This window comes from Eurytemora carolleeae, unplaced genomic scaffold (genome assembly GCF_000591075.1).
Source record: "Eurytemora carolleeae unplaced genomic scaffold, Eaff_2.0 scaffold150, whole genome shotgun sequence".
Taxonomy (NCBI): Eukaryota; Metazoa; Arthropoda; class Copepoda; order Calanoida; family Temoridae; genus Eurytemora; species Eurytemora carolleeae.
This window is the reverse complement of record NW_019396434.1, coordinates 107,914-128,870: the sequence shown is the minus strand read 5'-3', so window position 1 is coordinate 128,870 and position 20,957 is coordinate 107,914. Positions and strand designations below refer to the sequence as shown.

The following is a 20,957-nucleotide window of genomic DNA, read 5'->3' as shown; positions in this document are numbered from 1 at the left end:
TGAAAATGAGACTTTCAAAGTCACTCTAAAAAAACATAAAAAATTAAATTTTTCTTCAAATAAAGTCTTTTCATCAGATTTCTTCTAATTTTTTTATTTTTCAAGAATCGTTTTTGCCGCGTAAACTGATTATTTCCGTATTATCTTTTTTTGCAGGGATTCAAATTCTCTGCAGATTTTACTAATTTTGCGTATTTGCAAATATTTATGCTTAAATAAACTTCCTGTTGTATATTTCCTGTGTATTTAATGACGTTAACAACTAAACCTCGATATGCAAAGATAATGCAAGAATTTAATTCTTAAAATATGCGTACACAGCATTTGTTTGTCAGTCTGCGCACATACATATTTACGAATAATTGTATGCAAGCAAAATAATTGCAATGTCCGGATGGCAAAATCAGATAAATTTGGCCTTACTATTCACGCCCCCACAATTTAAAAATGAATCCCCCCCCCCCCCCCCTCTGTTCCTCACTATAAAAGTTAAAGTTTATTCTAAACGTTATTGTATTTAACCAAGTGTAACATTTTCAGGAGTCAACCATTTATATTAAATAAACCTTTAAATGAGGCGGAATTATGTTGAAAAGACAAAACAGGAAATGGAAGAAATTTGAATATATTTACAGATTGAAAAAAGCGACAATATTTCTGCAACTTGAAATTACGTTGACAATCCCTTTAACAAAAAAAGGTTTACCAACCGTAGGGAACCAATTTTTTCATCAAATAAAATGTTATGGATGATGGTACGTGGATACCCGGAAAGAATGAAACCATGAGGACTACCTTTAACGTATTTATTTTAACTTCTCTCAGGTTAAATTTCGTTTTTACGGCTTAAATAGATCTGTTCCAGGGTTCCGAAGTTTCAAGACAAAATACTAAATGAATTCCAAAAGTCGTCTTCAAATGCTTATCTTATATAGAAAACTCTGCATGAAAGCATTTAGCTAGTATCATTTAATTCAATTGCACTCTGAATTTCGAAATAAAAAAATAGCTTTTAATTAACAAAGAATTGCTTATTTAGCAGTAATCCAACTTTTGCAGTGAAATAAGCAATTTTATTTTTAATAAAAGCGATCTTTTTTATTTCGAAATTTCGAGTGTGTGCTCTGGCTGGGGTAGTATTTCCAACTGGAGTCTGGCAATATCGAAACTAACCTGAAAAAAATACACATTTAAGTTTAAAAAGACAAATGCACATAGAAAAAAAAACGGTTTTCCATAAATTAATTAAAAAATAAAGTATTTCAAATAAGTTCTATACAAGAAATTAAAGCTGTTTATGGTTCTCAATCACGATGTAGAATGTTGATCAAAGATGCATTTTAAAATGGAATTTTGTCAATTCTGATGAAATGCATATTTGAAGAGGTCAGATTACGGAAAGTTTCTGTAAGCATTTAATTAAACCTTATTTACTATACTGCAGACATTATGTAGGGGGGGGGGATATTGCTTGGAACCCCCCCCCCCTGTATTGAAAAAGAGTAGTACAGGTACTTGTTGAATGTATGGATTAATTCTTTGAGTTGGCTCACTTTTGGAAAATACATTAGGCAAAACAATACAAGTAAAGTTGTAAAAACAGGATTCAATTAAAATTTTTAAGTTTTTTACTCTCGAGGGTTTCATTCTCTCAAAGTTATGAAATGTTTTATGTAGCACCCGTATCAGCAACACTTCGGGGCGATTTAAAATTATTTAAATCTTATTGTAAAATGAAAAATTGATGCGTTGACAGTGACACTTCACAGTTTTTATTGTTGTAATTTATTTTTGAAAGCGGCAATCTTAACCTTGGTCCATGAGACCCACTCTTAGTCTTAACACGTTAATTGTATTTGTTTAAGGTAAACTTGACAAATTCTTAAAATTCATTCAAGGGAGTGACCGGCAAGAAAGGGAGTAACCGGCAAGAAAGAGAGTGACCAGCACGTAAGGGAGTGACCGGCAAGAAAGGGAGTAACCGGCAAGAAAGAGAGTGACCAGCAAGTAAGGGAGTGACCGGCAAGAAAGGGAGTGACAGGCAATAAAGGGATGGACCGGCAAGAAAGGAATTGATCGGCTTGAAAGGGAGTGATCGGAAAAGAAGTGAGTGACCGGCCAGAAAGTGAGTGACTGGCAAAAAAAGGAGTGACCGGAAAGGAAGGGTGGTTGAAATTGTGAATTTGTAAATATGAAAAACTAGAATTTGTTTCGAACCAATCATTTTTATTTACAATCTAAAATTGCTGATGGCTAGTAAAATAAAAAATAATAAAAATTTTCAAAAACAAAAAAATTAGCATTTTTAACAACGGCTTTACACTTGATAACATTTATTCAAAATATCAATTAAATTTTTTTATCTTTTACAACCTTTGCCAAACAGAACCAGACTTAAAAGTATCGCATGCACGCCTTATCCTTTATTTTACGTCAATAAATCACTTTTACTTTTTTGTAGCCCTAAACATGTACATTTTACAATTAAACAGCACTAATCTTTAAACTTTAGTTTAAAAGAAAATAATTGCAAAATTTTCATAGATTTTTGCGTGAGAGCATTGCGTTAGATCTGACGAGGGTCAACCCAGACCTAACATCTTCTTTATTTACTCTACAGAGGTTTGGTTCATAACCATCACCGAATTTTAAATCAAGCTTAATACGTTATTCCAGAACTAGTTCACACTAGATGATTTCTATAATTTCTTTAGTACTATTATATTTAGCGTAAAGTAAGTATCTTAAAACCAATGATTTAAAGTAACTGGAATCGCTGAATGATTTGAATATACTTTTTCTTGCACTCAACCAGTTGACATAGTATTTTTTTATTTCCTCCTATCTTCTATTTTCTCATAGAAAAACTACCATGCAGTCATGTGTGAACGATTTTTCTAAAAAGACTTAAACATTTTTGTTTTCTATTGTGGGGCTGAACATAAAGTTGAAAATATTTTTAAAATTCATAAATATTCTCCAAGAGAGATTTATTGATATGATTTATGTGAGTGCATTTAAGCATTATACAGTGTTGACCAGATGAAACTAAAATATTCTCTTTAATAATTGGTACCTAACATTTTATCCAAACCCACCCATACATTTTTATTAATTGTTAAAACATTTCGACCATTTTGTTCTTGAACCTCTTGACCGATTAACCTCAAATTTTGAATAGGGACCTCGGGAGAACCACGGGAATGTGCTTATCTTAGTTTTGAGATTCTAAATTAAGTGGGTCGACAATTGTATAGGGAAAAATAGCTAACATCGTAATTTAAGACCAACCGCGGGTAAACGGCGAGAGTAATTATGAGTTAACTGGGCATCGCTCTGGGTTCCCAAGATTCCCAAGCTAGTATATTTCTACATTAAAATGAAAGTGAATGTTGTCACCTGTTCCAATAGTTTTAATAACGTCAAAATCTTCAAGTTGAAAGGTTTTCACCGAGTTTAAAATCTCAGAACTCGACTCTCTAACCATCGAACCACTCGCACTCTTTCGCAATTTACTTGTCGACACACTTGCCGACATTTCGCGGTCTTTGTCGACTCTGCTAAGCATGTTCACTATCAATGTTCCACAATGATGATATATTAATCTAGAGATTTAAGCAAAATCCACCCTTTTTATCACACAACACACATTAGTATTGGGGTGTTTTCACTCAATCACTCCCCACTACACACTATGAGTGTGAGAGAGCTGGGGGAAAGTGTGTGGAGTGAAGAGAAGTTGTGTGCAGGACGGGTCTAGTTAGACTGTAGTCTGTGAGAGTTAGACGGAGGGGAGGATTACGGTATAGAGGGAGGGGGGTTAGCGGACCGACCAGGGGGGGGAGGAAGGAGTTGGACCCTTTAAGACGTGAGGGTGGAATCTAACTTTTCCTCCACAATTTGGGGAATAGTAGATATTCACATAGAGAAATAGAAAACTTGAATTTGAAGCTTGATGGAGTTTATTCAATTTCTTTATTGAAATATTCACTAAACCAAACCAAACCATATTTTAGCCTGTGTTAATGTTTACAGGCTACAAACCAAACAGCTGTCTGGTATTCGTCGTGAATACTTTGCAGACAGCTGATTTGGTAATATGTAGAATAGACAGACATGTAGACATAGAAATGTAGACATAAAGACATAAATATATATCATGTATAACATAGGTATCGAGATTCAGACAGAAGATTTTTTTAAATGGACAATTGGTGCATATATAGACATATTTTAGATATTTAGGCAAGTTAACATATAGACAAATAGACGCATATTTAGACACATAGACCAGTAGACAATAGAAAAATTAGTAGATAGACAGATTTGATATATAATAGGTTTATCTAGATCTCCATATTTTATCTAGAAATACATCTAGAATCTTTTTTATAAAACATGTCAAAGAAGAGAGTTTGCCATCTTTCCGTGCATAATTTCATGTGATCCATGCAAAGATGACACATTCACATTGTTACCCTTAAGTGAGTGTTCGCGAAAAATAAAAGTGGGTATAGGCTTACGGCGAAAAATAATCGCTTTCGATCGCTAAGTAATCTTTCTTCTATCTGTTGCGTCTATAAGGAGAAATTGTTAAAAACGACTTAAACTGAAGAACGTATAGAGTCTATCAAATGCAGAAAGATACGATATGTACCACTCGGATCGTATATCGTATAAAAATCATTTTGATTTTGAACAAATCACTCAGATATTACAACCAAAATCTATAGTCATCGATTATTTTTGACGCATTCGTATGTATAGTTAATATTTTTTAATATTTTTATTTGTTTTGAATACAATGCAGTATTAAACGCCGTAATAGTTAGTCGATGCTTTGAATGATTACACATGGCATCGTTTTTTGAACATTTTTTGGCCGCAGCACCAGTCCGGCTCTAACCTGTCCTAGCCACGGCGCTCGGACCCCTAGTACGTCCTAGCCGCAGCGCTCGGTCCCATAAGCAGCTGTCCTAGTCTGCGCTTGGTCAAGAAATTGCCGTAACCTAATTTAACTCTCAAATATTAAAATTTCATATATTTTTTTGTTGCAAAAATACTTAAAACTTGAGAGTGGGTAATTTTTTTAAATTTGAAAAATTAGTTCAATTGAACAAATATTTGTTCAAAAGGACATAGTCCTTTTAAAAGTTAGTCCAAATGAACATTAGTCCAAACGAACGGTAGTCCAATCGATCATTAGTCCAATTGATATGAAACCAATATTGCTATTAAAGGAAAAAGTTTTTGGTTATAATTCATTAAAATTACTAAAAAAACATTGAAATGTGGAATTATAGGGCTTATCGAAGTATAGGTCACTCTATAAATATGTACTTAAAATCCCTAACACAACTTCTCCCACACCAACTTCCCCAAAGTAATATCTCCTACAGTAATTTCCCCAACAACTAACTTCCCCAAAAGGATCATTTCCCCAATCACTAATTTCTCCAATCACTTTAATTCCCAGTCACTACTTCCTTCCCTATACGTAATAAAATATTTGTAGATATAATCTACCAATCAGTGACGTCATATGAGGGTTGTATCTATCTATGCTCAGAAGACGACATTTCATTCGGTGTTACTGTAGTCTGTACTTACTCAAAATATTTGTTTGCAGACCTAGTCATGTACATTCTAGAACTTCAACGCGTATTTTTTTTTTATTTATATTTTGCGAGCATGCACATTTTGGTTTGCGGGGGGGGGGGTTCGACATAAGGTTTTAGTTTTATAAATAAAGACTGGATCAGGAAAAATATTTCCAATCTCAGCAAAATATGTTCTCAGAATTTTAAATGAAAATATCACGTAAAGTTAAAAATATTTTCAAAATATTTTTAATATTCTTCTTATAAAAATCAAACATCAGTTTGTGTAAAAGTCAACATTTTTCATGCATTTTTTAAAATTTTAGCAAACCATTTAACCGTTAATTTAGAAAATTTTGCAAAGTAAAAGAAATTGTTTACATTTTATATTTACGTTTATTACAAAGTACGATCAAATTAATACAATTCTGTGCATTCCTGTACATCACTGTATTTTTTTTTACATTCATTACTTTTCTTTACATTCCATTCCAGTACTTTTCTATACACTCCAAAACATTTCTGTACAATCCATTTCTTTTCTGCACATTTCAGTAGATTTCTGTACATTCCTGTAGTTTTCTGTACATTCCTGTAATTTACCGCACATTCCAGAACAATTCTTTACATTCCAGTATATTACTGTACATTCCAGTACTTTTCTGTACATTCTAGAACATTAATGTACATTTCAGTACTTTTCTGTACATTCCAGTAGATTTCTGTACATTCCAGTACTTTTCTGTACATGCAGTAGAATTCTGTCCATTCCTGTACCTTTCTGTACAATTCCTGTATTTTTTTTGTACATTCCAGAACATTATTTTATATTCCAGTACTTTTCTGTACATTCCAGTAAATTTTTCTACTTTCCTGTACTTTTCTGTACATTCCTGTAATTTTCTGTGACTTCCAAAACAAATCTGTACATTCCAGTAATTTTCTGTACATTCCAGACATTTCTGAACATTCCTGTACTTTTCTGTACATTCCAGTAGATTTCTGTACATTCATGTACTTTTCTGTACATTCCAGCACGTGCCTGTACATTCCTGTACTTTTCTGTACATTCCTGAACTTTTCTATACATTCCTGTAATTTTCAGTATATTCCTGTACTTTTCTGTAAATTCCTGTACTTTTCTGTAAATTTCTGTACTTTTCTGTAGATTCCAGTACTTTCTGTAAATTTTTGTAAATGCCTGTATATTCCTGTACATACTGCATATTGCTGGAAATTGCTGAAAATTTCTGGATATTGCTGTACATTGCTGTACATTAATGTAAATTACTGTACATTCCTGTAAATTTCTGTACATTGCTGAAGACATTAATGTACATTGGTGTACATTGCTGTAAATAGCTGTACATTGCTGTACATCTCTTAAAACGCCTGTATACATTGCTGTACAGTGATGAAAATTGCTGTACATAAATACCCTAAATACATTTAATACATTAAATACACACCTGGTGCTTCCTCATCCTACTCACTCAGCTGGGGGTCTATACAGACATAGAGGTCAGAGTTTTAGTCAGGTTGATCAGTTTTAACCAGGTTTATCAACTTTAGTCAGGTTTATTAGTTTTAGCCAGGTTTATCAGTTTAAGTCAGGTTTATCAGTTTAAGTCAGGTTTATCAGTTTAAGTCAGGTTTATCAGTTTAAGTCAGGTTTATCAGTTTAAGTCAGGTTTACAGTTTTAGTCAAATAGATTATCAAGTACAATAGGTGTCAACAGAGAAATTAACCAATTTTACACTACGTCACAAATGTCAAATATATCAAGGAAAACGACATTTTTTCACATTAGTTCACATGTTTTCCAAGATTAAATAAAAAAGTGTAAAAACAGAAACTAAAGAACACATAAAATTGCACTAATTTTACTGTAAGAAAAGCACTTTATTCTAAAATTATCACTATTATTGATGATTTTGTCGGACACGAAAACTGAATTGACACTTGTGACGACAGAATAGTGAATACAACTGTATTGAGAGTGTACAAATTCTACGTTGCCATCTATTGTACTAGAATCTATATGGTTTTAGTCAGGTTGATCAGTTTTAACCAGGCTTATCAGTTTTAGTCAGGTTTATTAGTTTTAGCCAGGTTTATCAGTTTTAGTCAGGTTTATCAGTTCTAGTCAGGTTTATCAGTTTTAGTCAGGTTTATCAATTTATTCAGTTTTATCAGTTTATTCAGGTTTATCAGTGTTAGTCAGGTTTATCAATTTATTCAGGTTTATCAGTTTATTCAGGTTTATCAGTATTAGTCAGGTTTATCAATTTATTCAGGTTTATCAGTATTAGTCAGGTGTATCAGTTTAAGTCAGGTTTATCAGTCTTCATCAGCTTTATCAGTTTATCAGGTTCATTGGTTGTTTTTTGTTAGGTAGGGTCACTATCAATCAATCAGATTGCTCACTTTCAGCCATGGACACCTTGCTATCATGACACTATAATGACAAAAAATAATTAGCTTGCGTAAATTTGAAATATTTTTTTAAGAAAATAATTTTTGCTTCTTGTTTTATTTTGAAAAAATATGAAACAATTTTAATATTGGGAAAATAACTCTCTAAAAATTCCAGCTCACAGCATCAAGAAACTCAGTTTGGTTAAACCACAGATTACAAAGAAAAGACAACATGTGGTGTTGTTTTCTTTATTCCTTTATTTTGAACACAATAACCACTTTTGCTCCCAATATTTCTCTTAACTTAGGTCGAACATATTAATTGAGTGTTTAAAGGGACTGTAAACGTAATTTGAAGAAACACCCCATACGAAAATGATACTGTCTGATTCACAATTGTATATTTCAACCTTAATCTAGTCGAAATGTGTTTTTTTTTTCTTTTAATTTTTCCATTGTTTCGTACTAGCAAGAAATGCTATCCTTATTCCAAGCTATTGAGCTCAAACTGGTTATAATATGTTTAGTGATGATACGTGCTCCGGTAATACAGGCAAATCATTGACCTGAGACAAACACTTTTCTATATTGTCCGATCTACGTCATCTCTGTTTTAAATGTTTAAAATGTTTAATTTTACATACATACATACAGAGTTACCCATAAAGGAAGATGAAACAAACACAATATCTATTATTAGCATGATCACTGTGTGAATAAATTGATCTATGTTTTTAAATAAAATGGCGTCTAATCTGTGGCGTGTAAAAAAATAAACATGTTGTGTGTTCACCATAATCTAAAGACAAATAAGAAAATGTTCTTCCTGGACATAACAAAGTGGGAAGTTTCCGCACAAAAAAAAAAACAGAAAAAATAATTCGGATTTTCTAACAATTATAAAGATAGAGAAGTATTGAAACTAAAAGTTAAGAGTGCGCGGGGATAATTTTTTCAACTGACCTTTCCCAGAAGTGGGTATCAAATTATCAATGAATAATCAAAATGCTTCCGATCATATATTACGGCGATAGTTATTCCTTTGTAAAAAAAAATAAAAATTCGAAGAAAATATTATTTTCTTCAAGCAATATACTCCCAATATACTCCCAATTATTACATCTTCAGACAAACCTCATGTAAAATAAAGTTTAAGAACAATTTCTGTTTGGACACTTCTTGATTGATGGTCGTCTTCGCTTGCTAACTGGCCCCTATTAAAGACCTAAATGTACACTTTTTCTGAGATCTGTGATTTCGTTATACACATTCTTGAATGACAATTTTTGATTGAATGTCGTCTTCTTAAGCTAAATGGTACACAGATCTCATAAAAAGGGTACATGTAGGTCAAAATTGCGGTGCAAGTTAGCTAACGAAGACGACCTCCAATCAAAAATGGTCATAAACTAAATTATTCATAGAATTGTTTTTTTTTAAATATTGAATTGATTATCACCATTGAGACTAGAGCATTTTATTGTGTATTATGAAATCACAGATCTCAGAAAAAGATACATTATAGGTCAAAAGTTGCAGTGCAAGTTAGCTAACAAAGACGACCTCCAATCAAAAATGGTCATAAACTAAATTATTCATAAAATTGTTTTTTTTTTTAACAGAAAAAAATACTTTCGCTGCAGTTTTGTGATGAAATTATAAAATGCACTGCCCCTTAAAACCCAGTTTAATTTATTCTATATTAAGTGTCACTTCTGCTTAGTTTTCGATCAGCTATTTTTCCCAATATGGATCCCCCCCCCGTGCAACTTGCAAGCATTAGAAGTAATTAGTTGAACAACATTAGATTTGATTTTCTAGAACTTGGAAACTAAAGTAAATTATAAAAGGATTAGATCTAACTTTGTAATTAGTCTGAGTTTTGTTTGACGAATACTTAATGATTTCTGTGTCCGTAGCAAAGAACAGAATTTTTAGACAATTTCATTTTAACTCATTTCCCACTACTTGATCTTAGCTTTCGTCTGAAATTAAAGAAAAAGCTCAAAACTCTATTTTTACAAAATCTTTAAAAGCCAAACTTCTCGAATATATTAAAGATTTTCTATGTGAAAAACTATTTGTAATTATTGCTCCTACCATTAACTCTTAATCAATTTTATGTGTTCCATCCTGAGCAAGAAGGTAATAATCGATCTCTCCTTGACTGATGGCCTGTACATGCACGTTTTTGAACTGTAACCTCTCCAGTAACTTCAGCTTCCTCCAACCCATAAGCAGCATGATCTCCAGCATCCACCTCTTCAAGTCAACATTATTGCTAGAACTGACTCCAGTGGGGGGGGGATGCGTGGTAAACACCCCCTGGCTATCAATGCCCTTACGTCTCGAATTTCATAAATATGTTTTGTATATGTTTATTTCTATATATTCATGCTTGAGACAAATATATATATAATATTTGATTTGATTTGATTTGATTTGATTTGATTTGATTCGAATTATTTAGCATTTTTGGGCATGTATTAATAATACAAAGATATTTCTAACCAGCTTTCAATATAAAAAACTATATAAAAGTTTCTGACTCCTTGTCTGATCTATAAACATTTGTGTGTATTGGGTTAATCAGAGACAAGGCTGAACCCTAGATATATTATCAAGTAATCAAATCAATCAATCAATCAATCAATCAGTTAGAAGAAAGACTGCTTTATCTTTTTCTATATAGGAATCATAAAATGTATTCAACAAACGTAAATAAAACATTATTTGAAAAGGACATTTGTTTTAATGAGTCCACATTTCTAGAGATACACAATCGATTCACAACAAAACCAATTTGAACTTTTACTGGTAACTACAAAGGAAGATATGCTAGTGTTTTTTAACGAAATAAAATTTTGCGGATTTCTTCTTTTGATCTGTTACAAAAAAACTACAATTCTAAATTATCAATATGACATTTGCCGTACGACAATTCAGTTTGGTCATGTTGACGCCTTTTGTTAGTTAGCAACAGACAGCAAATAGAAAAGAAAAATGTTTTATTTCTGTAGATTATAAAGACAGATTGGATTGTTTGTGATGAATTGCTGCCCCCGGGACACAATTCCCCCAAATATTGATCATAATCTGGAATATATTAGTGGTGAATCCATTCATGATATATTCAACCTGCAGATCTAAATCAACTTAGATCAGTCAAATTTGATAAAAAACGATTTTGTCATTGTGTTTATTTGTTTATGTTATCGCATAATTAATGTTGCAAAATTTGGTTTTTCTTAATCTTCGTTTTTAATTTTACAGTTTTTTTTGCTCTTTCAAATAACTTATTATTTATTGGACTTCAATTCTTTGTACATAATTGTAATGTATCCAATTTGACCAAAATGTTTTTTGTTTGCGTTTTTGCGCGTTAAGCAAATTAATTTAGAGTTCAAATATTCGCTATTTTTATTTTTCTGCTGGTAACATTACTTGTTGAACAAAAAAGCACGTTTTTATTTGCATTTTTGAGACAAGCATATTTTAAATAATATTCATATACGGTCAGTTTTTAAGGCTTTTTAATGTTATAGTTTGTAACAAGATTATAAAAATTGTTTTCATTAACAATAAAAGTGTTACTCTTTCTACCCCCCCCCCCACACTACTCCCAACTCCCAACATATACTTTAATCCCAAAACTGATACAAAAAGACATTATGATTTATTCAATATATATGTTGGCACTTCATCGCAAGTTTTTTCTTCGAATTTAAACTTCTAAATGGAATTATAACATTTATGCTCACATACAATTCAATATTTTAAAACTTTTCGCCTTTTTCTTTTCTTCTTTGTATGAATAATTGCTTTGAGTGACGAACATTATTGAATTATAAACAGTTATCAATGTACATTAAATAATGATAAAAATAATCACAATTGTCACCCTCGATAAACAAATGGCAATTTCCGATTCTCAACGGTACCCTGAAAACCTTTATCTGATCAATACTGTTAAAGATATTCTCATTAAAATTGTTAATTTTAATAATTCTTAAATGTGTTAATGCAGAAGAATTGCGCAAGTAACTTTAAAGAGAAAGTACAATAAAATATTATCAATCAATACATTTAAATCTTATTCATGCTTGATCAAACAACGCTTTAAAGGGTTCCATTGTGAATCCGGCATTGTCATCTTTGCATTTAGGGTCACTTGAAATTACGCTTTCATTAAAACAGTGTTAGAAGTCCTTGAATGACCAAGTAAGGCGTGAATGTTAATGTGAAACAAAACAAGAAACACATTAGTCATTTTGCAATTAAAAAAAGGTAAATCATAAAAATAAAAATAAATATTTTTTTACGTAAATTAAATTCTTTTTGTGGAGGGGAACCACGTTAATCAGATTTATAATTAAAAAGTTTGAACCTCGGTAATGAAGTTAATTGCTGTCAAGTCAAATATATTTATAAATTTATTTTATTTAAAATAGTTTGGAATTAATTAATTAATTAATTAATGCAAGTTCAGGGTCCATGAAAAAGTTTTTATGAACTTTTTTGTACACCCAGCGCTTGGTCCAGGAATGTGCTTTCCGTGATTATAAACAGAGATTGCGTGCGCTCTAAAACAATCTCAACAATCAATCCAGCCTGAAAAAGGACATTTTGTACAAAATATCAAAAATATTTCTAAACTGACTTTCTCATGCTGTGAGAATAGGGTAAATATTTATGCATAGTTATTTTGAATCCTAACCTATTTTAGAAGGTATATTTGTCCCTGTAAACCAGTTTTTTTTATTATCATTATTATCAGTTTCTTAACCCCAACATTTTAGCAACCACATAAAGGGAATTTTGAAAAAATGCAATGTTTTTGCGAACTGGGCTGGGTAAATTGGTTTTTACCGCAATATCTTCATTTCTTGCATGCTCACCTAACGATAAGCGGCCAGCGAACTAATGACGTAATCTTATGAGATGTAAAACAAAGAATTATCTTTTTCATTATTAATCTTATTCTCTTTAGTGCTATCTTTTGTATATCTTCTCTTTAGTCCTATCCTTTATATATCTTACCTTTAGTCCTATCTTTTGTATATCTTCTCTTTAGTCCTATCCTTTATATATCTTCTCTGTAGTCCTATCCTTTATATATCTTCTCTGTAGTCCTATCTTTTGTATATCTTCTCTTTAGTCCTATCCTTTATATATCTTCCCTTTAGTCCTATCCTTTATATATCATCTCTTTAGTCCTATCCTTTATATATCTTCTCTTTAGTCCTATCCTTTATATATCTTCTCTGTAGTCCTATCCTTTATATATCTTCTCTTTAGTCCTATCCTTTCTATATCTTCTCTTTAATCCTATCCTTTATATATCATCTCTGTAGTCCTATCCTTTATATATCTTCTCTTTAGTACTAGTCATTGTGTATCTTCTCTTTAGTCCTAACCTTTGTATACCTTCTCCTTAGTCCTATCTTTTGTATTCTTCTCTTCAGTCCTATCCTTTGTATATCTCCTCTTCAGTCCTATCCTTTGTATATCTTCTCCTTAGTCCTATCCTTTGTATATTGTCTTTTTACTCAATCTTATCCTTTGTTTATCTTCTCTCTAGTCCTATCCTTTGTATATTGTCTTTTAAGTCAATCCTATCCTTTGTGTATCTTCAGCTCTTCAATCTTATCCTTTGGTTTTCTTCTCTTTAGATGATAGATAATAGATAATCGCTTTAGGAAAATTGGAGATGCCTAGTGAGGTCGTCTTTTAAAATCCAATTTTTATTATTTTTGCAGCAAATTAGAATGTTATGAAAAAAGCGCAATTAGCTTTAGGCACAAGCGTATAGTGTACATGTGTATCATGTACAATTCTAATTAAACTAGCCACAAATTCACAAAACATTATAGTTTTTGTGATATACTTGAAAAATTGAATACGATAAAAGCAAAAACTTATATGTTTTGTGAATTGGTGGTAGTTTAGTTAGATTCGTACATGAAGAACCTGTGAAATAATAAAAAATTAGTCTTTCTTTATATAAAGCTTGAATAGTTCTGCACCAGTTTAAGAATTTGTGAAATTTAGAAAAACAAAATAAGAAGGTTAAATCTCGGTAAAAGTAGACTTTTTAATACAAATTGTTTATGCACAATCAAAAATTTTATGAATATGTTGAGATTTTTCGAAAAAAAGGCTTTTGGTGGATGTAAAAGCCAAATTTTTGTTTTTGGATATTGGATTGCTGGACGTAGAGACAGAGCTGATTACCCGGGCAGGCGTAGCATGAGACAGATAATTTAAATTCCGTACAGTCGTCTCTGAAGTCACATCATGTATATGTCTATATCTAAAGTTTAAAATCCAATTAAAAAAAAAAAAAAATATATCCTATACCTGATAAGCATTTACACTAAACAAGAAGAATCTGACCGAAGACCATTGTAGAGCACTCTAAGAAATTTCAAATTTTCATCTAACAAAATTTGTTGGAGTGCACCGGCATATTCACCTTAGCAGAATTATCCAACAAAAGTCTTTGCCACAAACTCAAATTTTTTAATTATTTTATCATTGCAATCTGATAGTTTGAAATATCTATTTTATCATTGCAATCTGATGGTGTAAACCTTTTATATTTCGAACTGAGATTATTTGTGCTCACGGGATTCATAGTTTGAAATATCTATGCAGTATGCACTGAGTTCCAAAGATATTGTGATTAGAAAATCAGAGTTTGTGGCACAGACTCAATTCCTTTGTTGAATGATTCTGCTAAGGCGAGTTTCATGCTGGTGCTTCGACAAATTTTGTTAGATGGAAATTTGAAATTTCTTAGGTTGAGCTGTAATTATGAATTATACATAAAATATTTAAAGTCTTTAGAAATTTACATTTTAAGTAAACATTTTTTTGAGAAACGCATTCAAGACAATGTTTAAGTCGTTACTCAACTCTCATATTTCGCAGGACACCCCAGAGTGAATAAATCACTTTGAGGACACCCAGCCTATATAGAATTAACTAAAAGAGACCTGACACGCAGTGGCAGTTTGTGGCAGTTTTGTTTTCAATTTCAAAGTTTGTGAACATTTGAAACACTTCAGAAATCATAGATTTAAAAATAGTCTTAAACAAAATACAGGGTGAACCAAAATACAGGGTGAACCAAAATACAGGGTGAACCAAAATACAGGGTGAACCAAAAAATACGAAATTTCGTTTCATAGTCCTAAAGAAACTTATGAAGACTAACAAATATGGTCTTAATAGTTTTAATTTTTGAAAAGGGTCGTTTAACCGACATTTTGTCGTCTGCAATGCTTCCCTTTGCCGTAAAAGTATATAGAATATTTAAAATTCACTCATTTAAACCTCGACCTTATAGAAGGGGATCATTGTAATTTCGGTTTAAGTACAAACTTTCCATTATCGCCGATTTATGGATTCATCTCAAATTGGACGATGAGGTAGATAGTTAGATAGATAGGTGGACGATGATGGATAGATGGATAGATAGATAGATAGATAGATAGATAGATAGTTAGATAGATAGATAGATAGATAGATAGATAGATAGTTAGATAGATAGATAGATAGATAGATAGATAGATAGATAGATAGATAGACAGATAGATAGATAGATAGATAGATAGATAGATAGATAGATAGATAGATAGATAGATAGTTAGATAGATAGTTAAATAGATAGTTAGATAGATAATAGATAGATAGATAGATAGATAGATAGATAGATAGACAGATAGATAGATAGATAGATAGATAGATAGATAGATAGATAGATAGATAGATAGATATATAGATAGATAGATATATAGATATATAGATAGATAGATAGATAGATAGACGGATAGATAGATAGATGGATAGTTAGATAGATATATAGATAGATAGATAGTTTGATAGATAGATGCGATTTCTATTGGTACGGAATCGTTACTTAACACGTGACTGAACGTACCCTGATTGGTTAATGACACTTCATTAAGTGTTACTGTCCTTTTTTACCATCTATATGATGTATGTATTTTTTCAGTGTACATAACTTGCTCTGGCTGCTTAAAAGTCGGAACTGTACTTTCCAGAACAGTGGCAGTTTAATAAAGATTATTTAAAAGTTTATGAATATTTGGAAACATTAATTGTTTCTTTAATTCTGAAATATTAATTGAGAAGGAAGCAAGCAAAAATTCCATATTGGTCTTGCATTGAGTACAGTATGCACTAGTTACAGATATGGGCCATTTATCAGCTCCTCTCAGCTGTAAGAATTCACGAGCAGACAGGATTACTAAACTGAAAACGAAGATGCCTTGTTTTACAAAACAAGGATCACGTCGGGGTCACCACTTTAGAATTACATTTATTGCTTCTAGATATAAATAAATAATAAATAACGAGAAGAATAGAGGAAAAGAAGCATGAGCAGGTCTTCTCTGGTTCCAGAATCCAACGCTACTCCTTTGCGGATTTCATAATCCTCTTTCGGGGATTTCATATCCTCTACACTGTTTGCGTAATTTATAGTGACCCTCCATATGCAAAGATGACAATACCCTTGAAACATTTATCTATTCGATAATGCAAAGATTATTGACGTTATTCTAGGTTTAAATGTACTGCAGTAGAAATGCGCAAGTCACTTTTTCAGAGAAAAAAATAAGTTTTAAAAATCATAAACATTCCTACTGGATCAGATAAAAATGAAAAGGGTACCATTGTTAATCGGGTATTGGCATCTTTACAATGGAGGGTCACTTGAAATCACCCTTACAGTCCCTTTAAGGGTTAGATTATGATTGACAAGAGCTGCATTATACAACGAACAAATTTAATTAAAGAATGTTAGTTGTATCTCTGTTCAATCCTTTTATTGTTTAAATAAGAATAAACTTTATTGTCACTTTAAGTTTAATACAAACAGTAAACCAGAAACTACGGAAGAAAGGGGGGGATTCCGGATGGGGAGGTGGGGTGGGGGAGGGGTGTTCAATATCATATACCGGCCTCGGATTGAAGGCAGTTATTTTCAGGCCGTTTCGAGGCCAACACAGCAGCCTCTTCTACTACACTGTGTAGAAAACATGTGATTTATACAGAAGAAACTCAACCAGAGTTATCTATAAGTGTAAATAAATCTAAAAAATTACAAAACTTATCAATCAACATGTTTCTTTGTTTTAAAAATACAAATTTCAAACATAAATGTTTATGGGCCCGACCAAACATTTAATATTATATATATGTGCATTATATCTGTGTATATTCAATGAGATACTTCTATACATCCAGGTCATTCAATAAATAGGATATATATTCTGTTCTTAACAGATTGCTCCTTGTTTCCTTTTAGTTCTTCCGGTATCATATCATCACAAACATTATGTTTCGGGATTTTTTCTCCAGATTTCATGGCTTTCAATTAAACATGGCATGGGGTGGTGATGCATCCCCCCTTCCCTTTCCCTTCACAACCTTTCAAATAAATCTTAATTATTTGATAAAACTTAGAATTTTCCAATTTTAAAGTGTTTTATAGGTTTTCTTATCGGAAACGTTTCATGATGAGAAAGTACTGTTTAGGCAAAAGCATAATTTTTAAATTCAACGTCAGACAGATTTTATACAATACTAAACATACATCTGGGACCTTCTTTTTTTTTTGAAAATGTAGGTTTATGAAATCCCAGGGAAATATCTTCTTTATGAGATTTTCTCAGTTTGATTGAAACTTGACAACAAATTTCAAAAAAAAAGGGTTTTAATAAGCGTGTTAAATTCCCACAATTTCCTTCCTTGTCTTTGCCCCATAAATCCGCAGATTATCAATTTTCAGTTAGCAAAATTAGGTTTAACCAAATAGATTATCAAATTCAATAGGTGGCAACAGAGAAATGAACCAATTATACACAACGTCACAAAGTGTAAAATATAACAAGGAAAACGAAATTGTCTCACATTAGTTGACATGTTTTCCAAGATTAAATAAAAAAGTGTAAAAAGAGAAACTAAAAAACACATAAAATTGCACTTACTGTACTGAAAGAAAAGCACTTTATTCTAAAATTATCAATTGATAATTTTGTCGGGCACAAAAACTGAATTGAAACTTGTGACGTCAGAATACAGCTGTACTGAGGGTGTATAAATTCTACGTTGCCATCTATTGTACTAGAATACAGCTGTATTGAGGGTGTACAAATTCTACGTTGCCATCTATTGTACTAGAATCTATTTGGTTTCAACAAGTAAAACTTTGACTCTGACAAGTCAAGATTGGAAACTATTTCCATTAGATTTTTTACACTAAATAAAAAAAATTTGTCACACTAATTGCCAAATTAGGAAAAATAGGTAGAACTCAGTGATATCCTAGAGAACGATTTTTGGATTCCCTTTAAGTCTAGCTCAATTACGTTTGATGTCCCTTTAAGTCTAGTTCAATTACGTCTAATGTCCCTTTAAGTCTAGTTCAATTACGTCTAATGTCCCTTTAAGTCTAGTTCAATTACGTCTAATGTCCCTTTAAGTCTAGTTCAATTGTTGCAGAATTCATGAATGCATAATTGACAAATGACAGTGTTCACAGACCCTAAAACTCTGTAAATGAACTAATCTTTTAAAGCAATAATGTAAAGTAATCATGACAAAAGAATGAAAACTATTCGAAACTTGAAAAGTTGCAGCAATAAAAGTAAAAGCATGAGTCGTTAAATATAAATCATATTTGTCTCAAGTTGTGTCAAGTGTACTGCATTTTGGGGCACTGCCAAGCGTACTGTATTTGTTGCTCTTTAATTTTTCTAATACTTTGCAAATAAAATTGCAATACTGAGATTTCTCAGAAACATGAAGTTTCTTAATTTCACATGCAAAATTTGTATTCCCATGTTTCTTTTTTGGACAGGAGACAAAATGCAGTAGATAGTAGACAATAGACAGTAGACAGTAGACAGTAGACAGTAGACAGTAGACAGTAGACAGCAGACAGTAGACAGTAGACAGTAGATAGTATTGATTGAATTTGTGCGTTATCTGCGAATAAAGATTGATTTATTGTCCCAACTATTTACAAAAAATAACAGGATTTAGAATAATACAAAAACATATTTGGATGAATCTTGATTATCCCCCCATACAAGCTCCTAGCTCCTAGACCATAGAGAATAATGGATTGAGCGCAATGAACAATCTATTAGAGAAAGCTTAATTAATGATGATGAAATAGAAGAAGAGAGGGGGGGGGATTAATGTAAGAGAGTTCCGGGAAGTGTTGGTGGGGTGGGCTATGTAATCCCCCCCCCCCTGCAAAATATGTTTTTCAGGGGTTATTTAATGCAGCCCAAATCCTTGACAAAGTCCTGTATACGCCCCTGCTAGCACAGTAGTGTGTCTAGTTCAGTATGGCTGTCGACAGAGTTTAAGTCTAAAACATTCTTGAAAAGACCTTGTCTGAAAATTGATAGCTTCAAAGAAGATGTATTTAAACACTTTCATGGAGCTAGTTTTTTCAGAAAAATAGTTAATGGGATAAAAAATTTGAAAAAACACCCCAGAATTTTTGTTTTCAGGGGTTTTTTCAGGACGTAAAACAAGCTCAAAGGAGGAGTTTACATCTTCTTTTGGTTTCTTCATAGTGGCGTGCAGTGCAGATTTGAGCAGCTGAGGCAAAGAAGGAAATTGTCAGAATTTAACAAAATTTTAAAAAATTAAATTGACGAATATCAAATAAAGGTTTAAAGGGTACTAATATAAATGGGGTATGCAAACTCTTAAAATTGAAATAACAGTTATTTAAAAGTGAATAGGAGGGAGGTAAATCATATAAAATACTGCAAAAAATGCATTAAATTACAGACCGAAGAACTTGTTTACACATTTGATAATATAAACAAACATCTATTTTCTGTAAACTGTTTACAAAGTCAGAAATCAGCACTTATATATATTAAGGTTTCTAAGTTTTCCTGCCTGGAGTTGTCGAGCTTGATTGAGTAAAGGTTTCAAATCCATTTTCTTTTCTTTTTTTGATTTAATTACGCGCTGGTTAACACTTTTCAATATTTTAGAATTGCAATAAGAACAAATTTGATTTGAGTTTTAAAATCCTTGAACTATTTTTTTTCGGCCATTTTTGGTTTGCTTAGGGGAGGTCTACTGTCCCTTTAAGTCTAGCTCAATTACGTTTGATGTCCCTTTAAGTCTAGTTCAATTACGTCTAATGTCCCTTTAAGTCTAGTTCAATTACGTCTAATTTTCCTTTAAGTCTAGTTCAATTACGTCTAATGTTCCTCTAAGTCGTTCAATTACGTCTAATGTCACTTAAAGTCTAGTTCAATTACGTCTGATGTTCATTTAAGTCTAGTTCAATTACGTCTAATGTCTCTTAAAGTCTAGTTCAATTACGTCTGATGTTCCTTTAAGTCTAGTTCAATTACGTCTAATGTTCCTTTAAGTCTAGTTCAATTACATCTAATGTCCCTTAAAGTCTACTTCAATTACGTCTAATGTCCCTTTAAGTCTAGTCCAATTACGTCTAATGTCTCTTAAAGTCTAGTTCAATTGTTGCAGAATTCATGAATGCATAATTGACAAATGACAGTGTTCATTCTAAAATTTGAGGCTTTTAGGCCCATAATGTTAATTAACCGAAACTTTCTAGCAGAAAGATATGTTTGACAAAGGTCAGACAAACAAACTTGTTCACGACAATTCATTTTTATGATGTTTTAATTCTGCATTTTAAATTTAGTATCTAGGATTGAATAGATGTAAATTTTAATGATTACTTTTCCATATTATAAAGATATCAAAGGTGTAGTTATAATTTGTTTAGACATCTACACAGTTTTAATCGTTTTAAACTTTTATTTGGCGTAAAAACAAATAAATGTCGACATTTTTCCTGAGCAACATTTTTTTTTATCTTTGACGGTCCATAAAGCTTTTTTGGA

The 20,957-nt window shown here is 31.9% G+C and overlaps 1 protein-coding gene across 1 annotated transcript in view; it reads right to left on the bottom strand.

The window, feature by feature from the left end:
• LOC111703250 (protein kinase DC2) overlaps window positions 1-3,789 on the bottom strand; it is a 43,710-nt gene extending 39,921 nt beyond the window's left edge. Inside the window, exon 1 of the mRNA XM_023475139.1 lies at window positions 3,400-3,789. Within this exon, the coding sequence (XP_023330907.1) occupies window positions 3,400-3,568 (169 nt within the window). The 5' untranslated portion in view covers window positions 3,569-3,789. The remainder of the gene's footprint in view (window positions 1-3,399) is intronic.
• Window positions 3,790-20,957: the final 17,168 nt, after the last annotated feature.